Source organism: Zingiber officinale, chromosome 3A (genome assembly GCF_018446385.1).
Source record: "Zingiber officinale cultivar Zhangliang chromosome 3A, Zo_v1.1, whole genome shotgun sequence".
Classification (NCBI taxonomy): Eukaryota; Viridiplantae; Streptophyta; class Magnoliopsida; order Zingiberales; family Zingiberaceae; genus Zingiber; species Zingiber officinale.
Window position 1 is genome coordinate 4,762,193 of NC_055990.1, and position 26,435 is coordinate 4,788,627.

General features: G+C 35.3%; 1 protein-coding gene across 9 annotated transcripts; it reads right to left on the reverse strand.

The window, feature by feature from the left end:
- Nucleotides 1-551: 551 nt before the first annotated feature.
- LOC122051074 lies at nt 552-26,435 on the reverse strand. Of its 9 annotated transcripts, none has more exons than XM_042612015.1 (7): nt 25,709-26,435; nt 25,093-25,559; nt 11,427-11,617; nt 10,933-10,999; nt 10,827-10,861; nt 2,646-2,783; nt 552-2,313 (listed from the first exon to the last, which is right to left on the reverse strand). In XM_042612015.1, exons 1-6 carry the CDS (start codon nt 26,376-26,378, stop codon nt 2,654-2,656), a joined length of 1,560 nt encoding a protein of 519 aa, XP_042467949.1. In that variant the 5' UTR covers nt 26,379-26,435; the 3' UTR covers nt 552-2,313; nt 2,646-2,653. The 9 variants fall into 9 exon arrangements, 7 of the variants coding, with proteins under 7 accessions (XP_042467949.1, XP_042467948.1, XP_042467952.1 ...); XM_042612014.1 differs by having other exon boundaries at nt 552-2,316; XR_006131316.1 differs by having other exon boundaries at nt 554-2,313; nt 2,646-2,724.

The window sequence follows — 26,435 nt, forward strand, 5'->3', positions numbered from 1 at the left end:
GAGGAAGAAGGGAATCATGGAGCATAATTATTGCAGCAAGTTTTGTCCACAGATAGAGCCATGGAATAAAGAAGCAAAGTTAAGAGAGCTTTAGATAACATTTCACTTTTATGAATGAACACCACTGGAGTATAAGAACCATTACATGATAATGAACTTTTCAAGCCACATGATGTTGATTCAGTCTAAGAATTTGCTGCCTTGGGATTCTTGAAGTTACACAATGGATCTAGATTCTGAATCATACACAACTGAAGTGAAACTTCCCAGTATGCTCAAATTGGGCTAAGAATCAAACAGTATGATAGAACAGGGTAATCCAAGTAGGTAAATAGCAGCAATGTTGTCTACTCGCACTCTCTCCGCCCTCAATTTCTTTATACATTTAAGTTTTGTATTTGTTGTATTGGCTGGAATTTTTATTTTTTTTTGTAACCAATCGTGTAAGGCCCAATATAAAATAAATAGATAATGAATGTTGTTGAACATAAACCATCTATTTTGAAATTGTTTGAACAATAAAAAGATAACTGACGATGTAAGTTACATTCCTATTCATGTTAAGTTCTTCAATTAGAAAAGAGAGAAATAGCAGCAATAGACCATCTAGAGTGAACAACCTGATTCGAGCTTCTGACAAACTTGAGAAATCCACAGAAAAAAGTTCACAACTCTTGCATCCCTCAGCTTCTTCATTGAGCTCTTATAAGTGTTTGATGCTAAGTTGGTCAATTGTAACAATGAGCCTCCATTAGTTCCTCAAGAACCTCACTATGTGCCAAAGTGCCGACACAAAAGGAAATGTCAAGGTCGGAGATGGATTTCGTTTGAGCCATTGAGCTTATTTACCTTGGCTGAGTCAAATTGCTTCTTAAGTCGAGCTTCATTTCTGCTTAGTTGTGTCAACCCTCTCAAGCAACCTTCAGACATTCACTCAATGCCCCTTGCATTATTTTGTAGAGAGGTGCGCACATAAAGGAAGAAGACGGTGTCCTTCGAGGAACAAGAGATTAGACTTGAGGTGCCCATGCTTTAAGGGCAACATCACACCGTGAAGATAGCTTTGAGTATGTATGAAGCTCGTTGGCATCTTTGGTTTGCCAACAATATCAAATTACAAGGACCCTTCAAGCTCCTTAGCAATCTTGAAGATTTTCCATCCACTATGGTGTTGTGGATGACCTAGCATAAATAAGTACTAGGCAGGCGGGGGCAATTGGACATAGCACGAGAGGATCTATCACCTAAATCCTCAAAGGCTTGAGCATCAAGTGCTGTCCCCAAATTTTGGATAAGTTTGGCAACGTTGAGAGATGTAGTGGTAATTTTATTTCTAGCAGCCTTTGGAAGATGTTGATCTTTTCAAGTTCATTAGTCTCAATAGAAATTGGTTCTCATCATTAGGGCCATTAGGAACTCAGCGTCCATAGCTTATTGAGAGGGGAGCTCAACCCCAAGAGTCGACTTGAGGATATTAGGCCTTGGAATTTTGGGATGTGGACCTGAGGTGCGTCAGGAGATCATCTCATATGGTGTTTCTATAGCTAGTGTTATATCAGGGGAGTATCTAACATGGATCAAATTGCCTACTAATCTCAAGAACCACTAGATGAAACGTGCGTGCTCATTATGATGATTAATAGTGAATGATCAATACAAGCACCATGAGTTCGGCCAATGAAAGGTCAACACACATGTCCTGCTAGTTTAGTCAACAAAAGAGATCTATCACAAGGACGAGCTTGGGTTCCCTTAGGCTGCTTCTATATTTGACATTTCCCTAGCAGACAAATACTCATTCTAATGTCAGGGGATTAGCTACACTAACACAATGTTATGGCTATAGGAACGCGATGGTATGTACAATTTTTAGGCGTTAACAATTATTACCACTTTGGCATAATTGGCCCACGTCATCCTCCACGCCTTTTTATTAAACAAAATTTCACCCTTAACCCTTTCAACACTAAAGACAAATCAATTTTCATGCCCATTTCACCTTGAACGATCTACTGGCACATCAATAAACCTGGACCCACTTGAACCAAGCTCCTAACACTTTGGCAAACTTAATTAATTTTCTCAACTTAGATCCAATCTAAATCAAGAGATTAGCAGGCTGTCACATCTATTATAATTTCACTCATACAGGCAACAGCACGCTTGGACAATATAGACCATAGAGCCACGCAAATACTACTACGAATTGCAATGATGATAAAAGGGTGGTTACACAAAGGAAATCCCGCTACAGTGGATTGCAATGCACGAGATGAGCCCGGGGCAACGGAGTACAATTGTCATCGTTGGGTGCTGCTGAAAATTCACATTCGCCATCACAATAAAGAAAATTACTAGGGACAAAATTATATGTAAAACCTTGCTTGCAAACAAACAACAAAAGATCTTTATTAACTAATGATTCACACATTAATTCAAATGACTAGAAAAATTCAATAAAATAAGCATTAGGTATCCCTATTGCTGCATTTTCACTTTTATTCAATTCGAATTTGTTATGTAATTGAATAGCAGAGAAGGTTTCATATTGCAATTTTTTTTAATATGATTGATCCTTGGAATATGATGCGAGTCCTTGGGATATGATGCATTTAATTTAAATGATATCAGATAAAACATGCTACCTTTGAGATCATAAAGTTGAGCTTAAATGCCTTGAGAAGCATACCATAGATCCAATAGACTCTCGGCTGAATGTTTCACCTATTGGAGAATATATCCACCAGTGCAGTAATTGAATAAACGAAAATTTTAACGAAAATCTGTAGATAGAGAGCAAGAGGAAATGATGACTACTAGACAAGAAGGGCAATTGCCCTACTATAAAACAAAAAGATCTTTTTTCTTGTTTTTTTAACACAAATGAGACAGCAGATCGTTTTTCTCCAATATTTCCCACTTTTTGCTACCTATATGCTTTGCCAGAACATCTAAATGGGCTCAAGAAACAGTTTATGATACATACAATATGCTGAGATACATATGAAAATTCACCTTTAAATAACTATTAGTGTTCTGTTGATTTACAAATGTTTTTTACTTGAAGTGCCATGACCTCACATATGTAGTCATTAAAACACTTAGATGGCAAGTAAAAATATTCTCGACTAAAAATGAGAATCTTGTCAGGAAATTTTGTTAATTTAGGCCATATTTCCTAAAGGGAAGAAACGTGAAAGGAAATAAGGTATTGGGAATTTTTCACTAAGCTCTTCCCTCTATTTCCTTTTGGCCTTGTTTACTTGAGAGCGCGGAAATGAAAACTATAGAATGGAAATTTTTTCTTTATTTACTTCGTTAAGAAAAGGATGAATTGCTTTCCATTCTTTTGTTTACTTAATGGGTAGATGGATTTACAAATCCATCCACAGATCAGTTTTTGATCATATTTTCGTCGACCCAAATCGAGCGGAAAACAATTTCCTTCCTCCCAACTATGCAGCTGAATTTCCTCACGCGACCACGAGCGACTGCAGGCAGTGGCCTCGAGCGACCGGACGGCAGCCCCACGCAAGGTCACCTCGCGTGACTGCGATCGGTCGACAGCCTCGTGCAGCCGCTGCACCTCGCGCAAGATTTTTTTTTTCTTCCTAACTTTTTTCCCATTTTATTTTCCTTTCGTTACCTAAAGATTTTATTTTCTTCTCTTTCCTTTCCCTCATCTTTCTCTAGGCATTTTTTTCCGCTTGGAATTCATTTCTTGCTCCATTCCATTGTTCAGACTAAACAGAGAGTTAATGAAAATGGAGGGTGCAAAGAAAAAGACCAGAAAATTATTTCCCCTATTTGAACTAGAAATGCTTACTAGGTGGATGTCAATTTCATCTAACCCAAAAGAGTTAAAATTATTATCTTTTCAAAATCATAATCGATTTATCTTTTAATAGATATATCTTTAGAATTTTAGTTTCATTTTCTATTTCCTTACCTCTAAGGTAAACCTCTTTCTTTTCCATTTCTTTGCAAACTATTAAAAATATTTCTTTATATTTTTCCTATAAATTTATTTCCTAACTTCTTTCTTTCCCATATTTTCTTCCCCTAGACATAACACGGCCTAAGGACTTCCTGAAGAATTGTCTTCTCTTCAATGACTTCCATGCAAAATTTCAAAATTTTCACAACCCTCCAAGTTGGATCTATTCATGTGTTTCAGTCTACTCATTAAAACAAGGATTAATGTTACAGCCGTCAATTTGAGTTGGATCCGTTGGGTTGAACTGCCCCACCAAATAATTTAAGCGGATTGGGTTATGGACAGACCCACTTGGGCACACGACACGCGTGAGTCGACCCACGACGGGCTTGGATTGACTCGTGAGTTGAGAAAAAATTTTTAAAAAAAAAGGGCAGCCCAGTGCACGAAGCTCCCGTCATGCGGGGTCCCGAGGAAAGATCCATTGTACGCAGCCTTATCCTGCTTTTTGCAAGAGGTTGTTTCCAGGATTCGAACCCGTGACATTTTGGTCACATGACAACAACTTTACCGTTGCACCAAGGCTCTCCTTCAGTTGAGAAAAAATTAATTCTCTAAAATTTAAAACTAAAGTAGAAAAGTCAATAGGTTCGTGGGTTTGACGGCTAGTGGGTTCGAAGGCAACTTCATCAGCTTATGGTATGACATTTAATATCAAGAATATTGTATAATTCAGCTTAAAAATTAATCATCTATGTTTTTATCCTAGAGCATATCCACTAAAACAAACATATATTGTAATAATAAACAAGTTGAAAATTTGATAGCATGCTCATGCAAAGCCTATCACAAACATTGAACGCGCTATGATGAAAATGATGCATCTAAACATGCCTATGGCATGCAACTAAATTGAGTAAGATACAAGAAAATTGATGGGGGTATCCTGTTTCAGAGTATGATCCGATCCCTTAAAACTTTTAATCTTTTCTATATATTTTTTTAATTTTTTAGTGGGCTCATAGGTTGACCTGCCTAACCCGTAACCTGCATTAGGTTGGATTGGATTTGGGATTTCCTAACCAGCCAAGATGATGGATAAACTCATCCCGCCTCGTCACGGGTCGGCCCGCCTAGTCATGGGTCGGCCTGCCTCGTCATGGGTCAACCCGTCGCTCTAATTAATGTTATGGGTAGAGTTTTTTTTCCCCATCCCTGAGTAACTCAAACCAAGATGAATCCTCAAAGAAATTGCAACCATTGCAAGGAGTTCAAGTTAAGAACCTTTAAAATAAATAGATAAAATGGTTCACTAAATGGTGTCTGATCTTCATCTTATTTAGTTGGATTTCCCTTTGTGGGAATCATGGATGATTTGAAAACAAAAAAAAACTTTAATTATCTTTTGATTCTCTTTAACTTTTTCTAGACAATATTCTTTATAAAAGAAGCATGCCTAAGTAACTCGAGATAATCAACCAGCTTAGTTATTTATCTGCCTATTTGGGGCCCTATTTTCAAGAAAATTACTTTATTGCCTTATTAGAGTTTATTTGACTAGCATTAAAAGGACAAAACCTTAAATATATGGTAAAGGAACTGAGAGACAAGTCTTCAATAGACATGCGTAGGTTTGAATGAAGTATGCTGACATGAAAAAACAAAGGTCTTGGCTTATTTCTCTCTTTTTTCACAATAAAGTTGAACCTACTGCTTACTGAAACCCCTTCACTCTTTTTGTTCGATAAGTTGATCGACTTCAATACAGACAAATGCATGTGGTATAGTAACATCAACTCAAATTAATAAGGGCACATACACCAAAACATGTGATTTTAACCAATGAAAGGTAGATGTTACTAGGAAGGCATGCTGCTCTAGCTGTAAAATTGTGTGAATAGCTGAATCCCTAAACTAAAACCTTCTTCCTGATACAAAGATAATTCAATATTAGTTCTTGTGTGGGTGCTCGTGTGAGCCTGTTCGATTATGCCAAGTATATTATGCAGAAATGTAATAAAACAACAACAATGTTAACACGTTTGTTTGGAGATTCTGCTCCAATTTTACAACCTATGATTCGCCAGGCGAGTCATGATAACCGACATTTGGACACTTTATTATTATAACTTGGTGTTTCCACCCTCTTATGTATCTACTTATATATTTTTAGTGTGTTTCATGCGGTTGGATCTTTGTTAGTTTCCATCTTAATTCCGGTACAATTTATGGATATTTTGGATATTATTTGATTCTATTACGTTTTGCAGAAATTGTGGGAGACAACAATTGAGAGGAGGAACACCGGGTTGATCAAATCATAACTTGGTTCAATTGTTGGATAAAAGGAGAAGAAATGCCCAATCAAATTCAATATCAAGCCTAGTTCCAAAGCCCAATTTTACAAGTCCAAGAAGAATTGCAATTAAACCGGTTCAGATTGGTTCAGATCGGTTCAATGGAATCGGTTCAAGTGAGAGCTTAAAAGGCAATCTCGGGTTAACGTTTCCTTCGGCTCGGGCACTATTCTTTCTTACTTCCTCGCATTTTCTTCCTCTTCGACGCCTGACACCGCCTTTCCCTCTTCGCGCGATCTTGTCCAATCCGGCGACGACAGCAACTCCGGCGGCCTCTGTTAGCGGCAGCGACCTCATCTCGGTGTCCCCTGCCAGTGGAGTGGTTCTGCGCTGGCGAGCAGCGAGTACCCTTTTCACTTGATCCTTTGAGCGGACAGCGACGGCATGGATCTAGGATTCTCTTGATGACAGAGCGTTCTCTTCCGGCAAGGTATTCCCATCCCTACCTCAGAAGTTCCTTGCCGACGGCGTTGCGAACGTAGGGAGCTTCCAGCAGAGGAATCCGACTGTGTCCTTCTCCGGCGAGTTTCATCCTTCTTATTCCATCACTGAGCTCCGTGGAGGGCTGCTTCTGTAGACGGCGTTGCAAAAGCAGGAGTGTATCCAGAGATTTATTCAGTCCTCAATTCCGGCAGAAGCTCATCATCTTCAAGCTCAACCTCTGTTCTTCAATTCCGACAGGACTCACTCAAGCAAATCCAGCACTGTGTGCTGTGGAGCCTTCTTCTGTGGATGGCATTCCGGAAGCAGAAGACTCCTCCATTTCAGTGAGCAATTCCATTCCAATTTCAGTGGAAACTTCACTATTCGTGATCAGCGATCGTTGTGCTGCTGTCCATCGGCTTTGGCGTTCTAGATCCGGGCCTTTCGTGTGACGGCAAAGGGTAGTCAATTGGAGTTAATTGTGGAAGAGTGGTTTGGATAGTTTTAGTTTAATTTCTGTTTGTTTGTTTCTTGTTTAGTTGTTAGTTAACTTTCTAGTTTGATTGTTTCATGTTAGTTGTTAGCAGTTAATTAGGTTTTGTTTAATTGTTGTTAAATTTGTTTAGTCAATTGCCTTTGATTGTTGCTTCTCTTATGCATTTTCGTGTTAATTGTGTTTGTTTCATGTTATGCTTATTAATGACGAATCTTGTGTCATAGTGTGACAATACGATGCAGGGATAGTCTTCGATAGTTAGATAGGATTGTTAGTTGGTTAATTCATGCTTGTTTGTCATTTCTGTTTATGGCGTTATCCGTAGCGTAGAGTGACACTGCGCTATAGGTTCATCGTTGTTGGTTAGTTAGAGTTTCCTTTATTGCATTAGGAGTAGAAATCCCAAAACAAAACCCACATTGTTCGATTCCATTTGAAAACAAACGTCCTATCACTAGTTCCTCGAGAGAGACGACCCGATCCTCTACTATACTACCTTAGTGTAGGTTAAGGGGTTCGGTAGATTAGAAATTATTAATTTGATCTGAGCGAGTAACAATTGCAAATACTTATCAAGTCACTCCCTAAATCACTTTTTTCACAAGAGGCATTGGTTACAATCGCAACCTTTGGGATGATTACAAAGTAGATCTCCGATCACAAAGAAATAAAATGGCAAGCTAAATAGAAGAGATTTTCGAAGGACTTGATGATTGAAACCTTGGATTGCAAGCCCTTGGAGATTTGTAGCACTTGATCACAGAAAAATATCAAATATGTTCATGCACACTTTTTGCTCAAAACACCTCCAAGGACTATATAGATGCTACTCTTATGAAACATATTTTATCTGCCACTAGTTGGCTGTTTAGAAATAAATGACCATTGAGCAGCCAACGACTACATTGTCAAACTGATGTTCAAGACTCTAGTTGATTATTGCTCAAATAGAACCTTTGTTCACTAAAATCTCACATTCAAATGATCAATTGAACACTCAAGTTACTAAGGTTCTTCTCCATTTGACTGAATTGAGTTGGTGATCACTCCTTTACTCAATACACCCTCGTAAGCCTATGCAAAATCTCAAATTGAGCTAAACTGTAGGCTACAACTAAAACATATACCCCCTCATGAGTCAAAGGCTTCAACTGCCATTAGGTAGTCTACCCTTAACTACCCAAAGATTACAATCACATGTATCTTTCTATTTTCATGTATTCTGATCTTCACTCATCAATGCTCCTCATTAACCTTGAGTAAACCACATGGCAAGCCCTCAATCCCTAAGATGCATCAAGCCCTGTGAGCTTGCTCTGCGTGTCATATTTCACCCTTCATTTGCAAGTCCACTTTGCTTCATGTCGCCATAGAGTACACCTCACATAAGGCTTTCAGTACTTCAAATGCACCAAACTCTCTAAGCTTACTTCACATATAATCATCTCACCTCGCCCAAGTTAACCTAACACATGGCCTCCTAGCCATAAAACCAACAACCAACCAACTCAACTACATTAAGTCACCCAACTCTACGAGCCCCCTTCTGTGCATTGTTCAAAGTCCCTACACTCTTAATGCAAATATCAGAAAAACACAGTTGTTGAAGAGCATCGTTCAACCTAACCACTTGATAGTATTGTTGCACCAACACTAGCTTCATATTGAGCCAAGTAAAACAACTAAATTGGCAATGAAATCAATGTTAAAGGCACCATTTCATATTAACTCTAGTTACACTCTTGCAGCTTGTTGACAAATTTAATTGTAACCCATTATAGCTATTAGATGGGCTTCTGATTAATGATTTAATGAATTGAGATTTGATGCCTTAGAATAATAAAACTTAAACATTACTATGAAGATACCTACATTATAAAAAATATATATATATTTATATATATGATAAGTATATCAACTTTAATATACCAAGAATATCTATTGATTGGATATAGAGAAGCCTATCCAAAAAAAATCGTTTAAAGAAACCTATCAATGCAAATTGACATAGAGAAGCTGCTTGTGTATTTGATATGTGCGTTAAGTATGGATAATGACTTGGCACAAAACATAAAATTCATGGAGCTTGTGACTCAGACAAGATTAAGTATGGATAATGACTTAGGGTGGCCAAGATAACATGCTCAATGGCTTAGAGGTCAGATGAAGTTACAAGAACAATGTATAAGGCATTCAAGGGACCATAAGAAGAGAAGCATTGAGTGGTGTTGAAGAAGCTAGTGGAGCTTGACTTGACATGGCCAAGTTGGTTGGTTTAATGGCTCAAGATTCACTGAAACCAAAGAAGAAGGAATGGGACATCCGAGAGACCACATGACAAGGAGCATAAAGGTGGCAGTGTAACGACAGTTAAAGGAAGCGAACTAAGTAGATAAAGAGTGAAGGATAACATGTGAAATGAGTAGAGGACACAATGAATTTGAGGAACTTAAGACCTAACAGGAAATGGCTTCTGCGGTGAAAGGCAAGCTGTGAAACGTTCTTAGATGAGTTGTGAGAATTGAGCAACCTCTATTTTGGGTTAGAATAGTTCTTGACTAAGGCGATGACTCAATCAATAGATTGGTCGAGATCCACATTCTAGTAGATTGAAAGGTGTTCCCAGTCGACTGGTAAGCTAAGTCGACTAAAGAGTTGACTCATTGGATGGCTCGTAAATAGAATGTTTCTATTTGGAGCTTAGTCAACAGCACGTCAATTGGTATAAGCAGTTAACTGAGTAGAGGAAGGCTACAATGCTAGATGACAGATACAATGAAGTCGAGCAATCCACTAAAGTTGTCATGAGTTGAATTCAGTAATCGTTGCCTAGGATAACAATCGATTAATGTCAAGCCAAGTCAACTAAGAAATCAATTGGAAGATTAATAGTTGGAGTGATCATAAGCAAACAACTGATGCATGGTAATGCGTTCAGTTGACTAGTCTACTACAAAACAAAAAAACTAAAGGCTGAAGACAACTTGAACAACAAGGGTATACAAGGAAAACCAATGATGGCCCCTGGGGACTAGTCTAACTGAGCATATTGTGATACATCTTGAGTTTGTTTCATTTCATAAACTAGATTTGGTGTTGTCTTGTTTATCTTTCCCTATAGTTCTTACCTTCTTGTAAAAGTTGTAAGAGGTTTCTCCACTTTCAAAAGGAATATACAAAGAAGAAAATATAATGGGGATTCATGAGTGGAGATTCAGGACTGATTTATCAAAAAGTTATAGGTCGTGTAATAGAAACAAAAGTTCCAAGCCACTCTATATTAGTTTCTTGGCATTGACTTTGCTTATGTTTATTTTTATTGAGTTTAACATTGTTTGATTGACCACGCTAAATCTTACAAAAGAATTGTATTGGTATGACAAGTGTTATTCACACCCCTCTAACCATCCCATCACCATCTCTAACAATCTTAACAATATAGGGATTATATAAATAAAATTTCCTAATAAAATCAGTAAATTTACAAGGAACAAGTAGTGATGCTTTTCCACAAAAGAGACTCCCAAGTTGTAGAGTTGTTGACTCTACGATGCTAACCTCCCCTATCTTTTAACAACATAATACATTAAAAATGGATAAAAAGGACTAGTACCTTGTCATGTTTCTCCACTTGTCTTTCAAATCAACCTGTTTGAAGATCAGTTAATTGTTATGATGTACAAAGGGAACAAGAAGAAGTTGAAGTATAGAATAGATACCCCAGTTCTATCTCCAAGTATATCGGTGTAAGTCTTCAGTATTATCTTCCAGTTACCTTTTCCAAACCTATCATTCAGTGAAAGAGAAACCATAGATGCAGTTATCAGGGTCGATCAAGAAATACTAAATTAAGATTAATAATAACAGAAAACAAGGGGTAAATAACAGCAGCCTATTATCTTATATATAAACATATCCAATTTCCTACAAATATTTAAGAAAATACCTAACAACAATAAATCCCAAATATCTGGATTGGCTATATGGATCTGAATCCCATCATTGAACTATGTGTGAGGCTGTATTAACATCCAAAATTTTCAATTAAGATTTCATTATGAATTTTTTTGGGTTTTCATTTACACAACAATTACAATGCTGGTTGGCTTTTAAAAAAAAAGAGCTATCTATTATGAGGATATTACATTAATAATTATATACTCATGATCCACTGGCACACACGTTGATGCTTATCAAGTAAAAAAGTGTCTACCTTGCTACAGCATTTCGCAATGTATCTTCTTCCAGCTGACTCCACTTTTTTTTCCGCTTCCTATCACCACAGTTTGTTTTTTCCATCAAAGTCAAAGGAGAAGGCTTCGTGCATCTTGGGCTAGGTAAGCATATTTTCTTTGATGAAGTTTCAGACGTCTCAGATGTAGACTCAATTGAATCATCTCCCCACTGCACAGAGAGAGAAATTACTTCTTTGATAATTATAATAAAGCATCCACACCTTCCCCACAAGTGGGTTCGATGCAATGAAGTAACTGCTTTATAATCATGTAGTATGCATATGAATGCTATGTGATGACCAAAACAACCTATTACCTATTTCCACACATCTCCAAGAAAGTATACCTCATCCACCAACAGAAACGTGATACTTAGAAATAATACTAAATAGGTTTCTTAGTTTGACACCCAACCACACCAAGGAAACCTTTAGTATCTACCTTCTCTCCAGTACCTAATAGATTATCCTACCTTACTCTGGTATTTATAAAACTCACAATTGAGAAAACAATTCATTCATGACCACGAGTAGTGATGAATCAACTAAATAATAGGAAATCTAAAGTTTTCCACACCGGAAACAAATAAGAGCAAAGAATTCATTTGATGTTTAGATAAAAGAAACATAGGGTGCTGAAAAGCACTGAAAATAGACAGGGCAGATCAGTTCCTAAAGGACTGACCCTAAATGGTTGAGATAAACAGGTTTAATGATCAATTGATCAAAGACAATGTTCTGAAAAAGCCACAACTTCCTTTTTATTTTTAATGGTTTCTGCTTCTTCAAATTACAGAATAACTTTTGCCACCCACCTAAAAACAATGATGCATCAACTGAATTGCAAAATTTTAAGTTTACAAGGCCAACAACAATAATAAACAAATAAGCAGGCAAACAATCAAACAGGAGGTCATAGGTCCAAACTATTTGAGATTCATTACACAGATCTTATCGCACAATTGAGCTTTACGCAAGTTATATCACTATTTGATTCTAATATTTGATCTTTCGAGCATTTTTTAAATGTGACAAATAGGATTTTTTTTTTTCATCTGCCTAGCCATTTAAAAACCCATCAATGTCGGTCCCAAGCCGAGATGAAAAAGGATGAGGGTTACGCCCGTTAGGTTGTTAGTCAACATTGACTTTCAAACAAATTTTCAATGTATAGATTAACTATTGTATTAATGATAGGATATTACCAGAAAGAATACGTTGCAGAGTCCGACTGTAGGTTGGATAAAAACCTAAGAACTTGGATGTGGCGTTAAATGTCTAAGATTTGGAATATGAAATCTAAGAACGCTCACTGGTAAAGCAATGAAGGTAGTAGATACAATGATTAAGAGAAGAATTAATATTTTGGATGTACAAGAGGCAAAATTGATAGGAGAGACGGCAAAGATGATAGAGAATTACAGTTTTAAGTTATGATACACAGGAAAAAGTAAAACTAAAAAATGTAATACGTATTGTTGTAGATAGTTCACTAAAGGATGAACTAGTAGATGTAGTTAGAAAAAAGGATGGAATTATAGCTCTTAAAATAGTGGTGGCGAAAGAAACTATTAATGTAATTCGCATATATGCATCTCAAGTAAGATTAGATGAAGACATCAAATCTAGGTTTTGGGACGACCTAGATGAGATATTACAAAACATCCCACCAACCGAAATAATTCTAATAGGAGGATATCTAAATGGGTAAGAGAGAAAAATAAGAAAGATAATAAGATGCATGAGGTTATGGGTTTGGAATAAGAAACGAAGAAGAGAAAAGTATATTAGATTTTACGATAACATATGACTTTATACTAATTAATATGTTTTTCAAAAAAAAAAAAAACATTTGGTCACGTTCAAAACTAAAAATAATAAGTCACAAATTGACTTTCTTATGGTTAGAAAGAAAAATAAAAAAATTTGTAAAGATTACAAGATAAAAAAATTAACTACCTAACATAAGTTAGTTGTGTTGGATATACGCCTCAAACATAGTATCAATAAAAGGGAAATGTGCACAACTTCTAGAATTAAGTGGTGAAAGTTAAAAGATAGGAAGCAACATATATTTAAGGAGAGATAAAAGTATAAGTATTAGGAGAAATACATGGCGACTTGAATACGACATAGGATAAGATTATATTAAAGTTGAAAATAATTGTCAGAAGTGTACTCAATGAGTCAAAGAGACGTGCACTACTAAGTAAAGACTCTTGACGATAGAATGACAAGTATTGAAGAAAGTAAAGAAAAATGAACAACCTAAAAGATATTACACACTCGTGAGAATGAGGAAAACTTTAATAAGTATACAATAACCAAGAAAGAAGTTAAAAAGGCAATGAATGAAGTCAAGAATGAAACTTTTGAACTTTTATATCAAAAAATTGAATACAAAAGAAAGGCAAAGAAATATTCACAAAATAGCTAAAGCGAGAGAGGAAGACAAGTGATCTTATCCAAATAAGATGTATTAAAAATGCATGCAATGGCAAAGGTATTTTCATTAACTTTTTAATGAAAGTTTAGGACCGGATGATATTCTGATAAAGATATAGAAGTGTCTAGAGAAACAAGGTATTGAATAACTAAAGTTATTCAATCAAATATTAAAACTGAAAAAATACCAAATCAATGGAGGTAAGTACTCTAGTTCCTTTATATAAGAACAGAAGAAACGTACAAAATTGTGTAAAATATAGTGGTATTAAATTAATAAGTCACACCATAAAACTTGGGAAAGAGTAATGTAAAAAAAGATTAAGAAAGGAGGCCACGATAACTGAAAATCAATTTAGATTTAAACTTGGAAGGTCGACAATTAGGGTTGTAAACGAGCCGAGCAGAGCCGAACAGCTCGAGGCTCGAGCTCGGGCTTGGTTCTTTATCCCTAAGCTCGAGCTCGGCTCGAGTTCGATTCAAGCTTTAGTTCTTAAGCTCGAGCTTGGCTCATAATAAAATTAAATAGCTTGAGTTCGGCTCGAGCTCGAGCTCGGCTCGAAAAAGCTCGTTTAAAAATTAAACGAGTTTAGTTCAAACTCATTTAAGATAATTAGCAATAATAATTAATAATATATTATTATATTTATTATTTATGTGATATTTAATTATATATACATATATAATAAAATAAACGAGCCTCTAAACGAACATGTTCGAGAGCTCACGAACCAAATATTGTTAAGCTCGAGTTCGGCTAGATAATGTTTTCGAGCTCGAAATTAGGCTCGAGCTCAGATCATAAACTTAATTGAATGAACTCAAATGAACTTTTTTTCGAGCCGAGACCCAAATAGCTCGCGAGTGATTTGGCTCATTTACACCCCTATCGACAATAGAAGCTATACTTCTTAGATAATTAATTGAAAAGTATCAAGAATATAAGCAAGACTTATACATGGTATTCGTCGACCAGGATAAACTTATGCTAGAGTCCCAAGGGGAATTATATGAAGAATTCTAAAAAAAAGAGGTGTCAGTATAATGTATATTGAACTAATTAAACATATGCATGAGTATATAATGACGTGGAGACTCCAGACAGATTAACTGAATCATTTCTCATAAGGATCAACTCTAAGTACCTATCTTTTTACATTAATCATGGACAAACTCATGGGGCACATCCAAGATACGGTACCATGAAATATATATTGTTTGCAGATGATATTATTTTTGTAGATGCGACTCGTGAAGGAGTGAATATTAAACTCGAATCTTGGTGGGAAACGCTAGACTTAAAGGTTTTAGGCCAAGTAGAGTAAAGACAGAATATATGAAATTTTAGTATTATTAGATATAATGAAATAATTATTAAGATTGAAGATGATGAGTTGTGTAACTGAAAGTTTTAAGTATTTAGGACTATTTTTTAAAAAAATATGGATGGATTGAGAGATGTCTTGTATAACATACAAGCACGATGGTTGAAATGAAGAAGAGCGTCAGACGTTCTTTGTTATCATAAAGTACCTTTAAATTTAAAAGGAAAACTTTATAAAATAGTTTTAAACCTGCTATGTTATATGAAACTAAATGTTAAAATATGACTCAAGCATATGAGCAAAAGATGAGAGTTGTAGAGATGAGAATGTTAAGGCAGATGTGCGGACATACAAGGATAGACGAGATAAGAAATAAAAATATTAGAGAGAAAGTTGTGGTTGCGCCTATTGAGGAAAAACTCCGGGAGACAAGTTTAAGATGGTACAAACATGTACTTAAAAAGGTTACGCGATATGAAACTATGACAAGTATGCACATCAAACAAGAAAGACAAAAAAAAACTTAGTTAGCAACTATAAAAAGATAAAATTTATTTAAATATAAATGATAATATAGTAGGGGATAGAGCCTGATGGTATAGAAGAATCCATATAGTCGACCCCACTTAGTGGGATAAGGCTTGATTGTTGGTGTACCTAGTCATTTAGATTCTCCCATTTAATTGTCTATTGAAGCTAACATAAATACTCCTATATAATTTTTTTTCCATTTCCCTTCCTTGAAATTTTACTCATCTATTTTGGCCATTCTTGTTTAAGCTTATTCACTTGTACCATGCAGAATGACTCAAAGATAGTTGTTCATATTATAGTCTTTTAAATTTTCCAAAACTAAAGATCACACAACAATATCCATTTTTACCACTCAATTTTTATCATCTTAATTTCTTAATGATATCTTTATCAATATCTTATTATTAAATAATAGTTCCAAAATGTTTAAAAACCTTGGAAAGCATTTCCTTCACATCAACATTAACTGTAGTCTCACAATTCTTTCTTCTGGTTGAAACTAATTCAGTTTATATATATATATATATATATATATATATAGGCTTAAAGTTGATCCCTGCCGTAAACCTTAGAGAAAGAGTACTTGTTACACTTTAACTTTAATATTAGTGATTACCTTATTCTACATAATTTTTATCAACCTAATGTAATTTCTATATGTTGTTTCCACTATGAGGTCTTGGAGTCGAAACTCGGCACATCCGAGCATTCTTTCCCCCATGCCTTGGCCACCTGCACTAATAGCTAGTAGTCACCCGTGATTTATCTCCTCCGTGTTAGCCTAAGGACGGGTTGGTGGGGCGCTGGAGCGAGTGAATCGTCTTTTGCCACATATATGTTGTTTCCACTAAAATAAACAAAATAACCTAAAAACACTATCATAAATACTTTTTTAAGTTGATAAACATTATATGTAAATCCTTCTTCCTTAATATTCCCCCACTAGTTATCAAATAAATAACATCTCTAGTCGATCATCCCATATAAAACCAAATTATTTTTTGAATTTAGTTTCATATCTTATCCTTGCCTCAATCATCATTTTCTAAAGTTTCACAATGTGACCGATAAACACAATCCTTCTATAATAAGAATATTATGTGTCACCTTTATTGTTTTAATAATATGGTACTAAAGCTCTAACTTTAAACATCAGACAACCTTAGTTTCAAACAATTTTTATTAAATAACTCTTTAGATAACTAAAAATATAAACTTCAACCAAGATATCAACACGACCTACATCGTATTTACTTTCACTTTAAGCTTCTTTAACCTCATTTAATCTAAAATGTGATTAAAAAAACTGACTCATAATTTTCAATCTCTAAAGCTCCTTAAAGAGGGAAGATAACATGCAAGCCATCAAGGAGTCCAATAGACCTACGACATGGAATGACATATAAAAAAATGCAATAGCAGATAAGGATATATATCAATGGTTGGTAGAAAACTTATTTATTGTCTAATACATGAATAGCAACAACATACACAATAAATACGATTTGTCAATTCATGCATAATCCAAAAGAATCTCATCTACAAGCAGCTCATTGATTATTACAATTCTTAAAGGAACATCTAGTTTAAAGAAACGAAGGGGCTAGAGGTATATGTAGATGTTAATTATGTTGGTCACTGAATATTGCAGCTTTCTTGGTGATAATCTGGCATGTAGGAGCAAGAACATGTGGCAGTGGTAGTGCAGTCACAAAATTCTAAGCAATGGCTCACGAAGTGTGTGCGCTACTTTGGTTAAAAAGCAGAAGGCTTAAAAATCAAGTGGAACCCAATGAGACTATTGTGATAATAAGTATGCAATTAGCATAACTCACAATCCAATATAATATGATCAAACTAAGCACATTGAAATGGCACACACTTCGTCAAAAAGAGAATGGGTTAATTTATACCTCTTACGTATCTACACATGAATAATTGCAGATATAATTGCTAAAGGTAATATCTCAGTGTTTCAAGCTTGCGGAGTGTGGGAAGATATGATTTTGTAACCATATATAGGCTGAAACTATTCCATAAATTATATGATATGATGGTGTAGCTAATTTTCATAAAATTCTGATTAGTTTTTGTAGGAAAGTCTATTAAAAATTTTAGGATTTTTATTAGAAAAGTCTATTAATTTATGAAGAACAAGTCATGTTATAAATCTATAAAAAGGATTAGGATCCCATATATTAGATAAATTTTGAGTTAATACATTCTTGAACACATATTGTACCTCATATAAGTGTAGGTAATTTTTTAAGAAATGAAGTAGTGGATATAACATTATGGTTCTCTTTATAAGCATGCCAGTTAGGGCTTCAGTGTGAAACAAAATTAGTGGATTCGTAAAGCAATAATCATGCTTTTATGTATTATGATCCCCTTTAATCTTAGGTGGTAAGTATTTCCAAATAGTAAAGTTAAACTCATGAATTCCAATGTCATTTTGTAATTCATGCAAATTTATAACTTTTTTATTCATATTTTCTTTTTTCTGAATAAACAACAGGAGCACTAAATCAATAAATAGCAAAATTGTTTTTTCCCCCATCATAGAATAGGCAATTAGTGTTGTCAGGTGATAATTTTGATGCTAGATAACATCATTGAAGAAAAGTAATAATTCCATCATAGAATAAATTATGCCTACAGAGATATGAGTATCATTTAGAATAATTAGTTTTTGCTTCTGATTTTTGTCTCAATAACTAGTTCTCTGAGTAACTTGATAAGAGAACTCAAGTTAGGTGGAATTAGATAGGTTCAAGAACGACCATGGTGAATATGAAGGCTCCATGGTAGGTCTTGTTTTACCACTAATTTTGAAACATGAAAGAAAGGGGTGCAAGGGTAGTGTTGACCTTACATGCTTATGCATCCTTGATGAAAACCAAGCTGAAGGAAATCAAAACCATTAGCAAACTAATAAAAAAAAGTTCATAAAAAATATGGTTATGAAGCGGCAGACATGTCCTATTGTCTTTTCTAGAATCTTTTGATGACCCTTATGTTTCTTTTCTCAATACATCCAAATCCATCTTTTGTTCATCGTGGTTTTGGTCTCCTGTTGTCCTTAACACCGCCAAAGCCAAACTCACATCTTGATGAAAAAGGTGGATTTTGTTAGTTTTGATATTCAAAGTAAAACCTTAAATATTGATCACAAGAATAGTTGTTGTAAGGCCAAATATTAATAAAGGTTACCACTTGTGATACCAAATGATAAAAACATAGGTGAATTCAATATTGAATTTGCTTGAAACCAACTATTTGATATAGATCAAAAACTCAAGTTGGAACCATCCTACCTAACATTTTTACCAAAGCTTGATAAACCAAATATAGGTGATACAAAATTAAGAATTGAAATTTTCTTTATACCAACAACAACAACAACAACCAAGCCTTTTCCCATTAGGTGGGGTCGGCTGTAGGAATCATTTTTACGCCATTGAGCTCTATCTCCTATTATATCATCATCTATATTTAAATAAATTTTATCCTGTTTTATTGTTGCTAACCAAGTCTTTTTTGGTCTTCCTCGTCCTCGTTTGATATGCATGTTTATCATAGTTTCACATCGCCTAATCGGAATATTTATTGGTCGTCTAAGTACATGTCTGTACCATCTTAAACGTGTCTCTCGGAGTTTTTCCTCAATAGATGCAACTCCGACTTTCTCTCTAATGCTCTCATTTCTTATTTTGTCCATCTTCATATGTCCATACATCCACCTTAACATCCTCATCTCTGCAACTCTCATCTTCTGCTCATGTGCTCGAGTCATAGCCCAACATTCAGCTCCATATAACATAACAGGTCTAACTGCGATTTTATAGAACTTACCTTTAAGTTTAAGAGGTACTTTACGGTCACATAAAACACTCGACGCTCTCCTCCATTTCACCCATCCTGCTTGTATTTTATGTAAGGCATCTCTCTCAATCCCTCCATCATTTTATAAAAATGATCCTAAATATTTAAATCTCTCGGTTCCGGGCAACTCGTCCTCTCCTATTTTAACAATTGTTTCATTACTTCTAATATTGCTAAACTTAAATTTCATATATTATGTCTTTAATCTGCTAAGCTTAAAATCTTTCCCTTCTAGTGTTTCCCTCCAAGATTCTAGCTTAGCATTTACTCCTTCACGTGTCTCATCTACCAAAATAATATCATCTGCAAACAACATGCACCATGGTATTATGTCTTAAATGTGCGCAGTGAGTTCGTCCAATAATTAGTGTAAAAAGATAGGGACTTAGAGCTGATCCTTGATGTAATCCTATCTTTATTGGAAATGCTTCAGTTTCTCCCCCTGAAGTCTTTACTTTGGTCGTCACATCCTCATACATATCCTTAATTAGTTCAATATATATTACACTAACACCTCTCTTTTCTAAAATTCTCCATATAATTTCTCTTGGGACTCTATCATAAGCTTTTTCTAAGTCAATGAATACCATGTGTAGATCTTGTTTTTGCTCCCGATATTTTTCAATTAATTGGCTAAGAAGATGTATAGCTTCTATTGTCGACCTTCCAGGCATGAACCCAAATTGATTTCCTATCACTGTAATCTCTTTCCTTAATCTTTTTTCTATTACTTTTTCCCAAAGTTTCATAATATGACTCATTAGTTTAATACCCCTATAGTTTGCACAATTTTGTACGTCTCCCTTATTCTTATATGAGGGAACTAGAGTACTTATCCTCCATTGATCAGGTATTTTTTTCGTTTTCAATATCATGTTAAATAATTTTGTAAGTCATTCAATACCTTGTTTCCCTAAGCACTTCCATACCTCTATCGGAATATCATCTGGTCCAACGGCTTTTCCATTGTGCATCTCATTTAAAGTTTGTTTTACTTCTGAAGTTTGAATTCTATGATAAAAATTAAAATTTTTATGATCATTTGACCTAATTAAATTACCTAAGTTAAGTTGGTCACCTAAATCTTCATTAAAAAATTGATGAAAATACCGCTTCCACCACTCTTTTATTTCTCCATCGTTTACTAATACACTATTACATTCATTTTTAATACATTTTATTTGGCTAAGATCTCTTGTTTTTCTTTCTCTCACTTTAGCTATTCTATAAATGTCTCTTTCCCCTTCTTTTGTATCCAATTTTTGATATAACCGTTCAAAAGTTTCATTTTTTATTTCACTCACTACTTTCTTAGCTTCTTTCTTGGCTATTGTATATTTTTTTAAGTTTTCCTCGTTCTTACAAATATATAATTCCTTATAAGCTATTCGTTTTTCCTTCGCTTTCTCTTGTACTTTCTCATTCCACTACCAAGATTCTTTACTTAGTGGTGCATGTCCCTTTGACTCACCGAATACACTCTTAGATATTATTTTCAACTTTGATACCATCTTATCTCAAGTTGTATTCGAGTCATCGTATATTTCACCTAATGCTTGTACTTCTACCTTCTCCTTAAATATATGTTGTTTCCCATCCTTTAACTTCTACTATTTAATTCTAGGAATTGTATATATTTTCTTTCTATTGATACTATGTTTGAGGCGTATATCCAACACTACTACCCTATGTTGGGTAGTTAAGCTTTCTCAGGGATGACTTTGCAATCTTTACAAATCTTTCTATCATTTTTCCTAACCATAAGAAGTCAATTTGAGATTTATTATTCCCACTTTTGAATATGACTAAGTGTTCTTTTCTTTTCTTAAAAAACGTATTAGCTAATATAAGGTCATATTCTATCGCAAAACCTAATATAGTTTTCCCTTCCTCATTCCTCGTTCCAAACTCATAACTCTCATGTACTCTCTCATATTCCTCATTTTTCACTCCGACATGCCCATTTAGATCACCTCCTATTAAAATCATTTCATTTGGTGGAATATTTTGTAATATTTTATCTAAGTCCTCCCAAAACCTTGATTTGATAGCTTCATCTAATCCTACTGTGGTGCATATACATTAATTATGTTCATAGTTTCTTTCGCCACTATTATTTTAAGGGCTATAATTCTATCTCCTTTTCTAACTACTCCTACAACTTCATCCTTTAACAAACTATCTACAATAATACCCACTCCATTTCTTGCTTTACTCTTTCCAGTGTACCATAACTTAAAACCCGAGTTCTCTATCATCTTTGTCTTCTCACCTGTCCATTTTGTCTCTTGTACACACAAAATACTAATTTTTCTCCAAATCATCATATCTACTACCTCCATTGATTTACCAGTGAGAGTTCCTATGTTCCATGTTCCAAATTTTAGATTATTAGTTTTCCTATCATATTTGTTCTTATCTAACCTATGGTATGAGAACTCTTGCCTATTTAACACTACACCCAAGTTCTCATGGAGACGTTACAATCGGACCCTGTAACGCGAACTCTTGCATATTTATCACTACACCCGAGTTCTGGAAATGTAGCGGTCCTTGTCGAGACGTTACAGTCGGACCCTGCAACGCATTCCTTCCGGGGAACAACCTAGCATTAGCACAATAGTTTAATGGATTCATTCATTGAATATTTGCCATAGTTTGACGCTGGCTGGCAACCTAACGCAACCCTCCTCCTTTATCCGGGCTTGAGACCCTGCAACGCGTTCCTTCCAGGGAACAACCTAGCTTGGTATTTTCTTTATACCAAATACAATTAATCCCCTCAAAGTGGATTATCTCTCCTTGTTCTATGCTTCTCCATAAGAAAGGTTTTTTCCACCTTAAGGAAGCAATTTTCCCTCTTAAGGAATCTCCCCTCTAAAGTATGATTTTCCCCTTAAATATAGAATATTACACCAACAATATTCAAGAATTGAGAAATAATAAGATTTATCACTTTTGGAATCTTGTCTAAGCGTTGAAGAGTGAATAAATTGAAACTTGACTAATATAGTCTAATTTTTCAAAAGATTCAGAATGAGTTCAATTGACTGAGTTGAGTCAACTCCTCACAAGATCAATCAATTATCATTTCTGATTCAGTTGTATGAGTCTTGTGTTCTCCAATGATCGAATTTCAAGATATCATAGAAAAGTTGGTGAGGGAGAGAGAAAAATTGGCAATAAAGGCTGAGCAATAGCAAAAGAATACAACTCTGAAGGTTGCTAATAAGGTTGGTAAAAGAAATTACGAAGGCTAATAACAAGGAAAAATCATCATGAAGATTGATCAATAGTAACAAAATCCAGCTATGAAGGCTAATAAAAAGAAATCCAACTATTAAGGCTAATAAAAGAAATCCAGGTACAAAGGCTAACAATAGAGAAAAATCAGCAATAAAGGTCAATCAACAGTGCAAATTCCAGCTATATAGCCAAATAAAAGGAACATGGAAAAATTAAAAATGAAGATCAAGTAGGGAAAAATCCTAATATAAAAGCTGATAAAAAGAATCCAACTATGAAGATTGGTAACAAAGAAAAATCGGCAATGAAGGTCAAGCAACAGTGAAAAATCAAGGTAGAAAGATTGGTAAAAAGAATCCAGCCATGAAGGAAGGCTAGTAAAAAAAGGGAAAAAATGATAATGAAGGTTGAGCAAAAAAGGGAAAATCTAAACATAAAGATGTGCAAAAGAAATCCAGCTGTGAAGGCTATGAAAAGGACAATTTGACAATAAAGGCCGAGCGAAAGGGAAAAATCGAACTATGAATGTTGGTAAAAGAAATCTAGCCATGAAGGTTCATAAAAGGAAAAATAAAAGGGAGAAATCCAACTATAAAGGTTGGTAAAGGAATAAGGGAAAATTGACAATGAACGCCTAGCAAGATAAATCATCAAGAAATGAATCCAGCTATGAAGGCCAGTAAGAGGAAATAGGAAAAATTTGGCAATGGAGGCCGAGAGTTGGTAGAAGGAAACTGAAAACTAAGAATGGATGAGAATATGGAATTAATAATGATGGTGGAACAAAATAGCAAATGTTGGAGGTGATGGTAGTTGTGCGAAGGATGCAGTGGAGGAGATGATTTATGATGATAAGGAGAGAAAGAATTTAAAAATAAACTCTAATAATAAGAAAATCAAATACAAAGATTGAGTTAAAGAAGAAAAAGAACAATAACAAAAATACGTTTAGATTGAGATAAAGAAGATAAAGGACCAAAAGGAAGAAAATAAAAAATTAAAAGAAGTTAACTATAAATATGATTTTAAAGTATAAGAGAAAAATTGCTAAGGATGAGAATAAGAATAACAAGAGGATGAAAGACTAGCAGGCAATTAAAACAAAAGAGAACAAGATAAATGTTTAAAAAATATAGATAAAGATATAAAACAAGAGGGGCAGGAAAGAGGATAAATAAGTCAAGGGAATGATAATAGAAAGATATAGGCAAAAATGAAGAAGTGTAAGGACTATGGTAAAGCAAAATAAGATTAAGAACATGAAGATAAAAATAAAAATAAGGATAAGATATAGAATACGAAAGAAAGAAAAAGGGAAAAAAATAACTTTTTATTAGTAAGGAAAGAATAAAGAGAGAAGGAAAGCACAATAAAGTGAGGTGATGAAAGAAATATGGAACTAAACCATAGATCTAAGTGTTAACGCTACTTGGATAAGGGCAATGTTGAAGTTTGAGCATGATGGTGAATGAAAGGATAATTAATACTAAGACCAAATCACTAAGTTTTGGCTCTAATACCATGTTGAAAATTGAAATTGTATTAACTCCAAACTTGTTTAATATATGGGATCCTAACCTTTTTTATAGACTTTTTTAATGAAAATCCTAAAAACCCCAATAGAATTATCTAAAAACTATGGAAATGAACTACACAATCAATCTCATAATTTATAGAATATTTTCAGCCCATACATGGTTACAAAATCATATTTTCCCACAATATGCATTTCATATTTTTCAATGAATTAAAAATCAGTTAACAAAGTTTACAAAAATGCAAATATCGAATTTTTTGCTTGCGATATCTATGGAAAGAAAATATAACGAGGAAAAGAGGTTGTGATTGAAACAACTATCTTTACTGATACCATAGGATATGACCAGTAAATTTGTTGAGTAAGAACACATTGAAAGTCTCAATTGTTTTTTTAATCTCGCAAATTTCCTAAGAAGTAGAAGAGAATAGACATAAGAATAAATTTGAACAAAACTAACAGCAATTTTGTACTGCAATAACCAATGTATTCAAAATAAAGTAATAAATGAAAATTTATCTGGTAGAACCAAATTAAAATGAGGAACAACAAGGAAAAAAAAGGAATGGTTGTAAAAGAAGAAATAAACTAAACTAAATGGCCTGATTATATGCTATAGCATTCTCTAAGAAAAAATGAGAAGCATGAATCTTTGTTGGGAAATTCAAGTAACCTCATAAGTATGAGCAGTTGGATTTTTATCCATTAGACTTGGCTTTCTAGTTACTTTGATCCCAACATTACTTGCTGCATCTGCCAGCATCTTTTTAGTCCTGTTTAGTTGTTTCTCTGGTAACGGATCTTTGTTTGATTTGAAGGCATCATTTAGTTGTTCCACCTGGTTATTACTAGTTCCCTTGGTTTCAACATTGTCAGCTTCCTTTTCGACACTAGAGGTGGGTCTATTTACACCTTGCTGGTATTGAATGGCATTTGACTCAGCATCAAAGGTCCTCACAACTGATCTATTAGCCAATACCTCCTCTGCTTTCTTTAATGCACACTGAAGAGGATCAACCACTGCAGCCTGAAGATCTGTACAACTTGATTTAAAAGCATCAACCGTTTTTCCATATTCTGGAGTAGTCACATGAAAATTTTTGTCAATTTGGACTACATTGCTTTGCACATCTTTGTACACTGCATAAATCAAGATGTAAAAGCTTGTAAAGTTTGTAACCTACCCAAACTTCAATGATGGAAATGTTGTCAGCATATAAGGAGAGTAAGCAAACAGGAATTACAATTCTATCAAAAATAAGTTGACAAAATCATTTAAGGTAACATACTCGATGCAGATTCTAGTTCTCTGCTACCCGTGTTAACGTCAAGCATCTTAACATCTGGCTGATCACCCTCGTCCTCGACACAGACTTCTCCTGAAGTAGTAGCATTCTTATCAAGAGCCTCTTTCTCAAGGAAGGAAGGCCCAGAGTCATTCAACACAGCGGTCAGACAAGCCCTAATGGCATCCGATGCTCCATTTTTTGCGTTCCTCTCAGGCAGAAGAGAGCCGCTACCAGACGCCGCCGCCTTTACATCCTCCAGCAAATGCCTGAGAGGCAGAGACGCCAACACGTCGGATCCATCCCGTTCGATCTCGGCCACCCTGGAACACAGAGTAACGACGACGGCCGCGAGGGTCCGATCGGAGGAGGAAAGAGCTTCGGCGAGGCAGTCGAAGGCGACCGCACGGTATGCTTCGACGAGGGATCCGTAGAAAGAAGAAGACGCGGCGGAGGTGTCTTCAAGGATGGCCTGAAGCTGGTGGAGGGCGGGGAAGCCGAGGGAGAGGTCGGAAGTGAGGCGGCGGAGGAGGGCGGCGAGACGCAGGCGGAAGGAGAGAGGAGAAGGCAGGGGGAGCGTGCGGAAGGCCTCCGTCGTGAGCTTGTCAGCGTCGGACTGGCGGAGGAGGAACTCCACGATCCACGCACAGTCCATGGTGTCCGATTCCGACATGGCTACAAGGGGAAGCCGTGCGGGGGAAGCCGTGGACGCACTGGAATATCTTTAGAG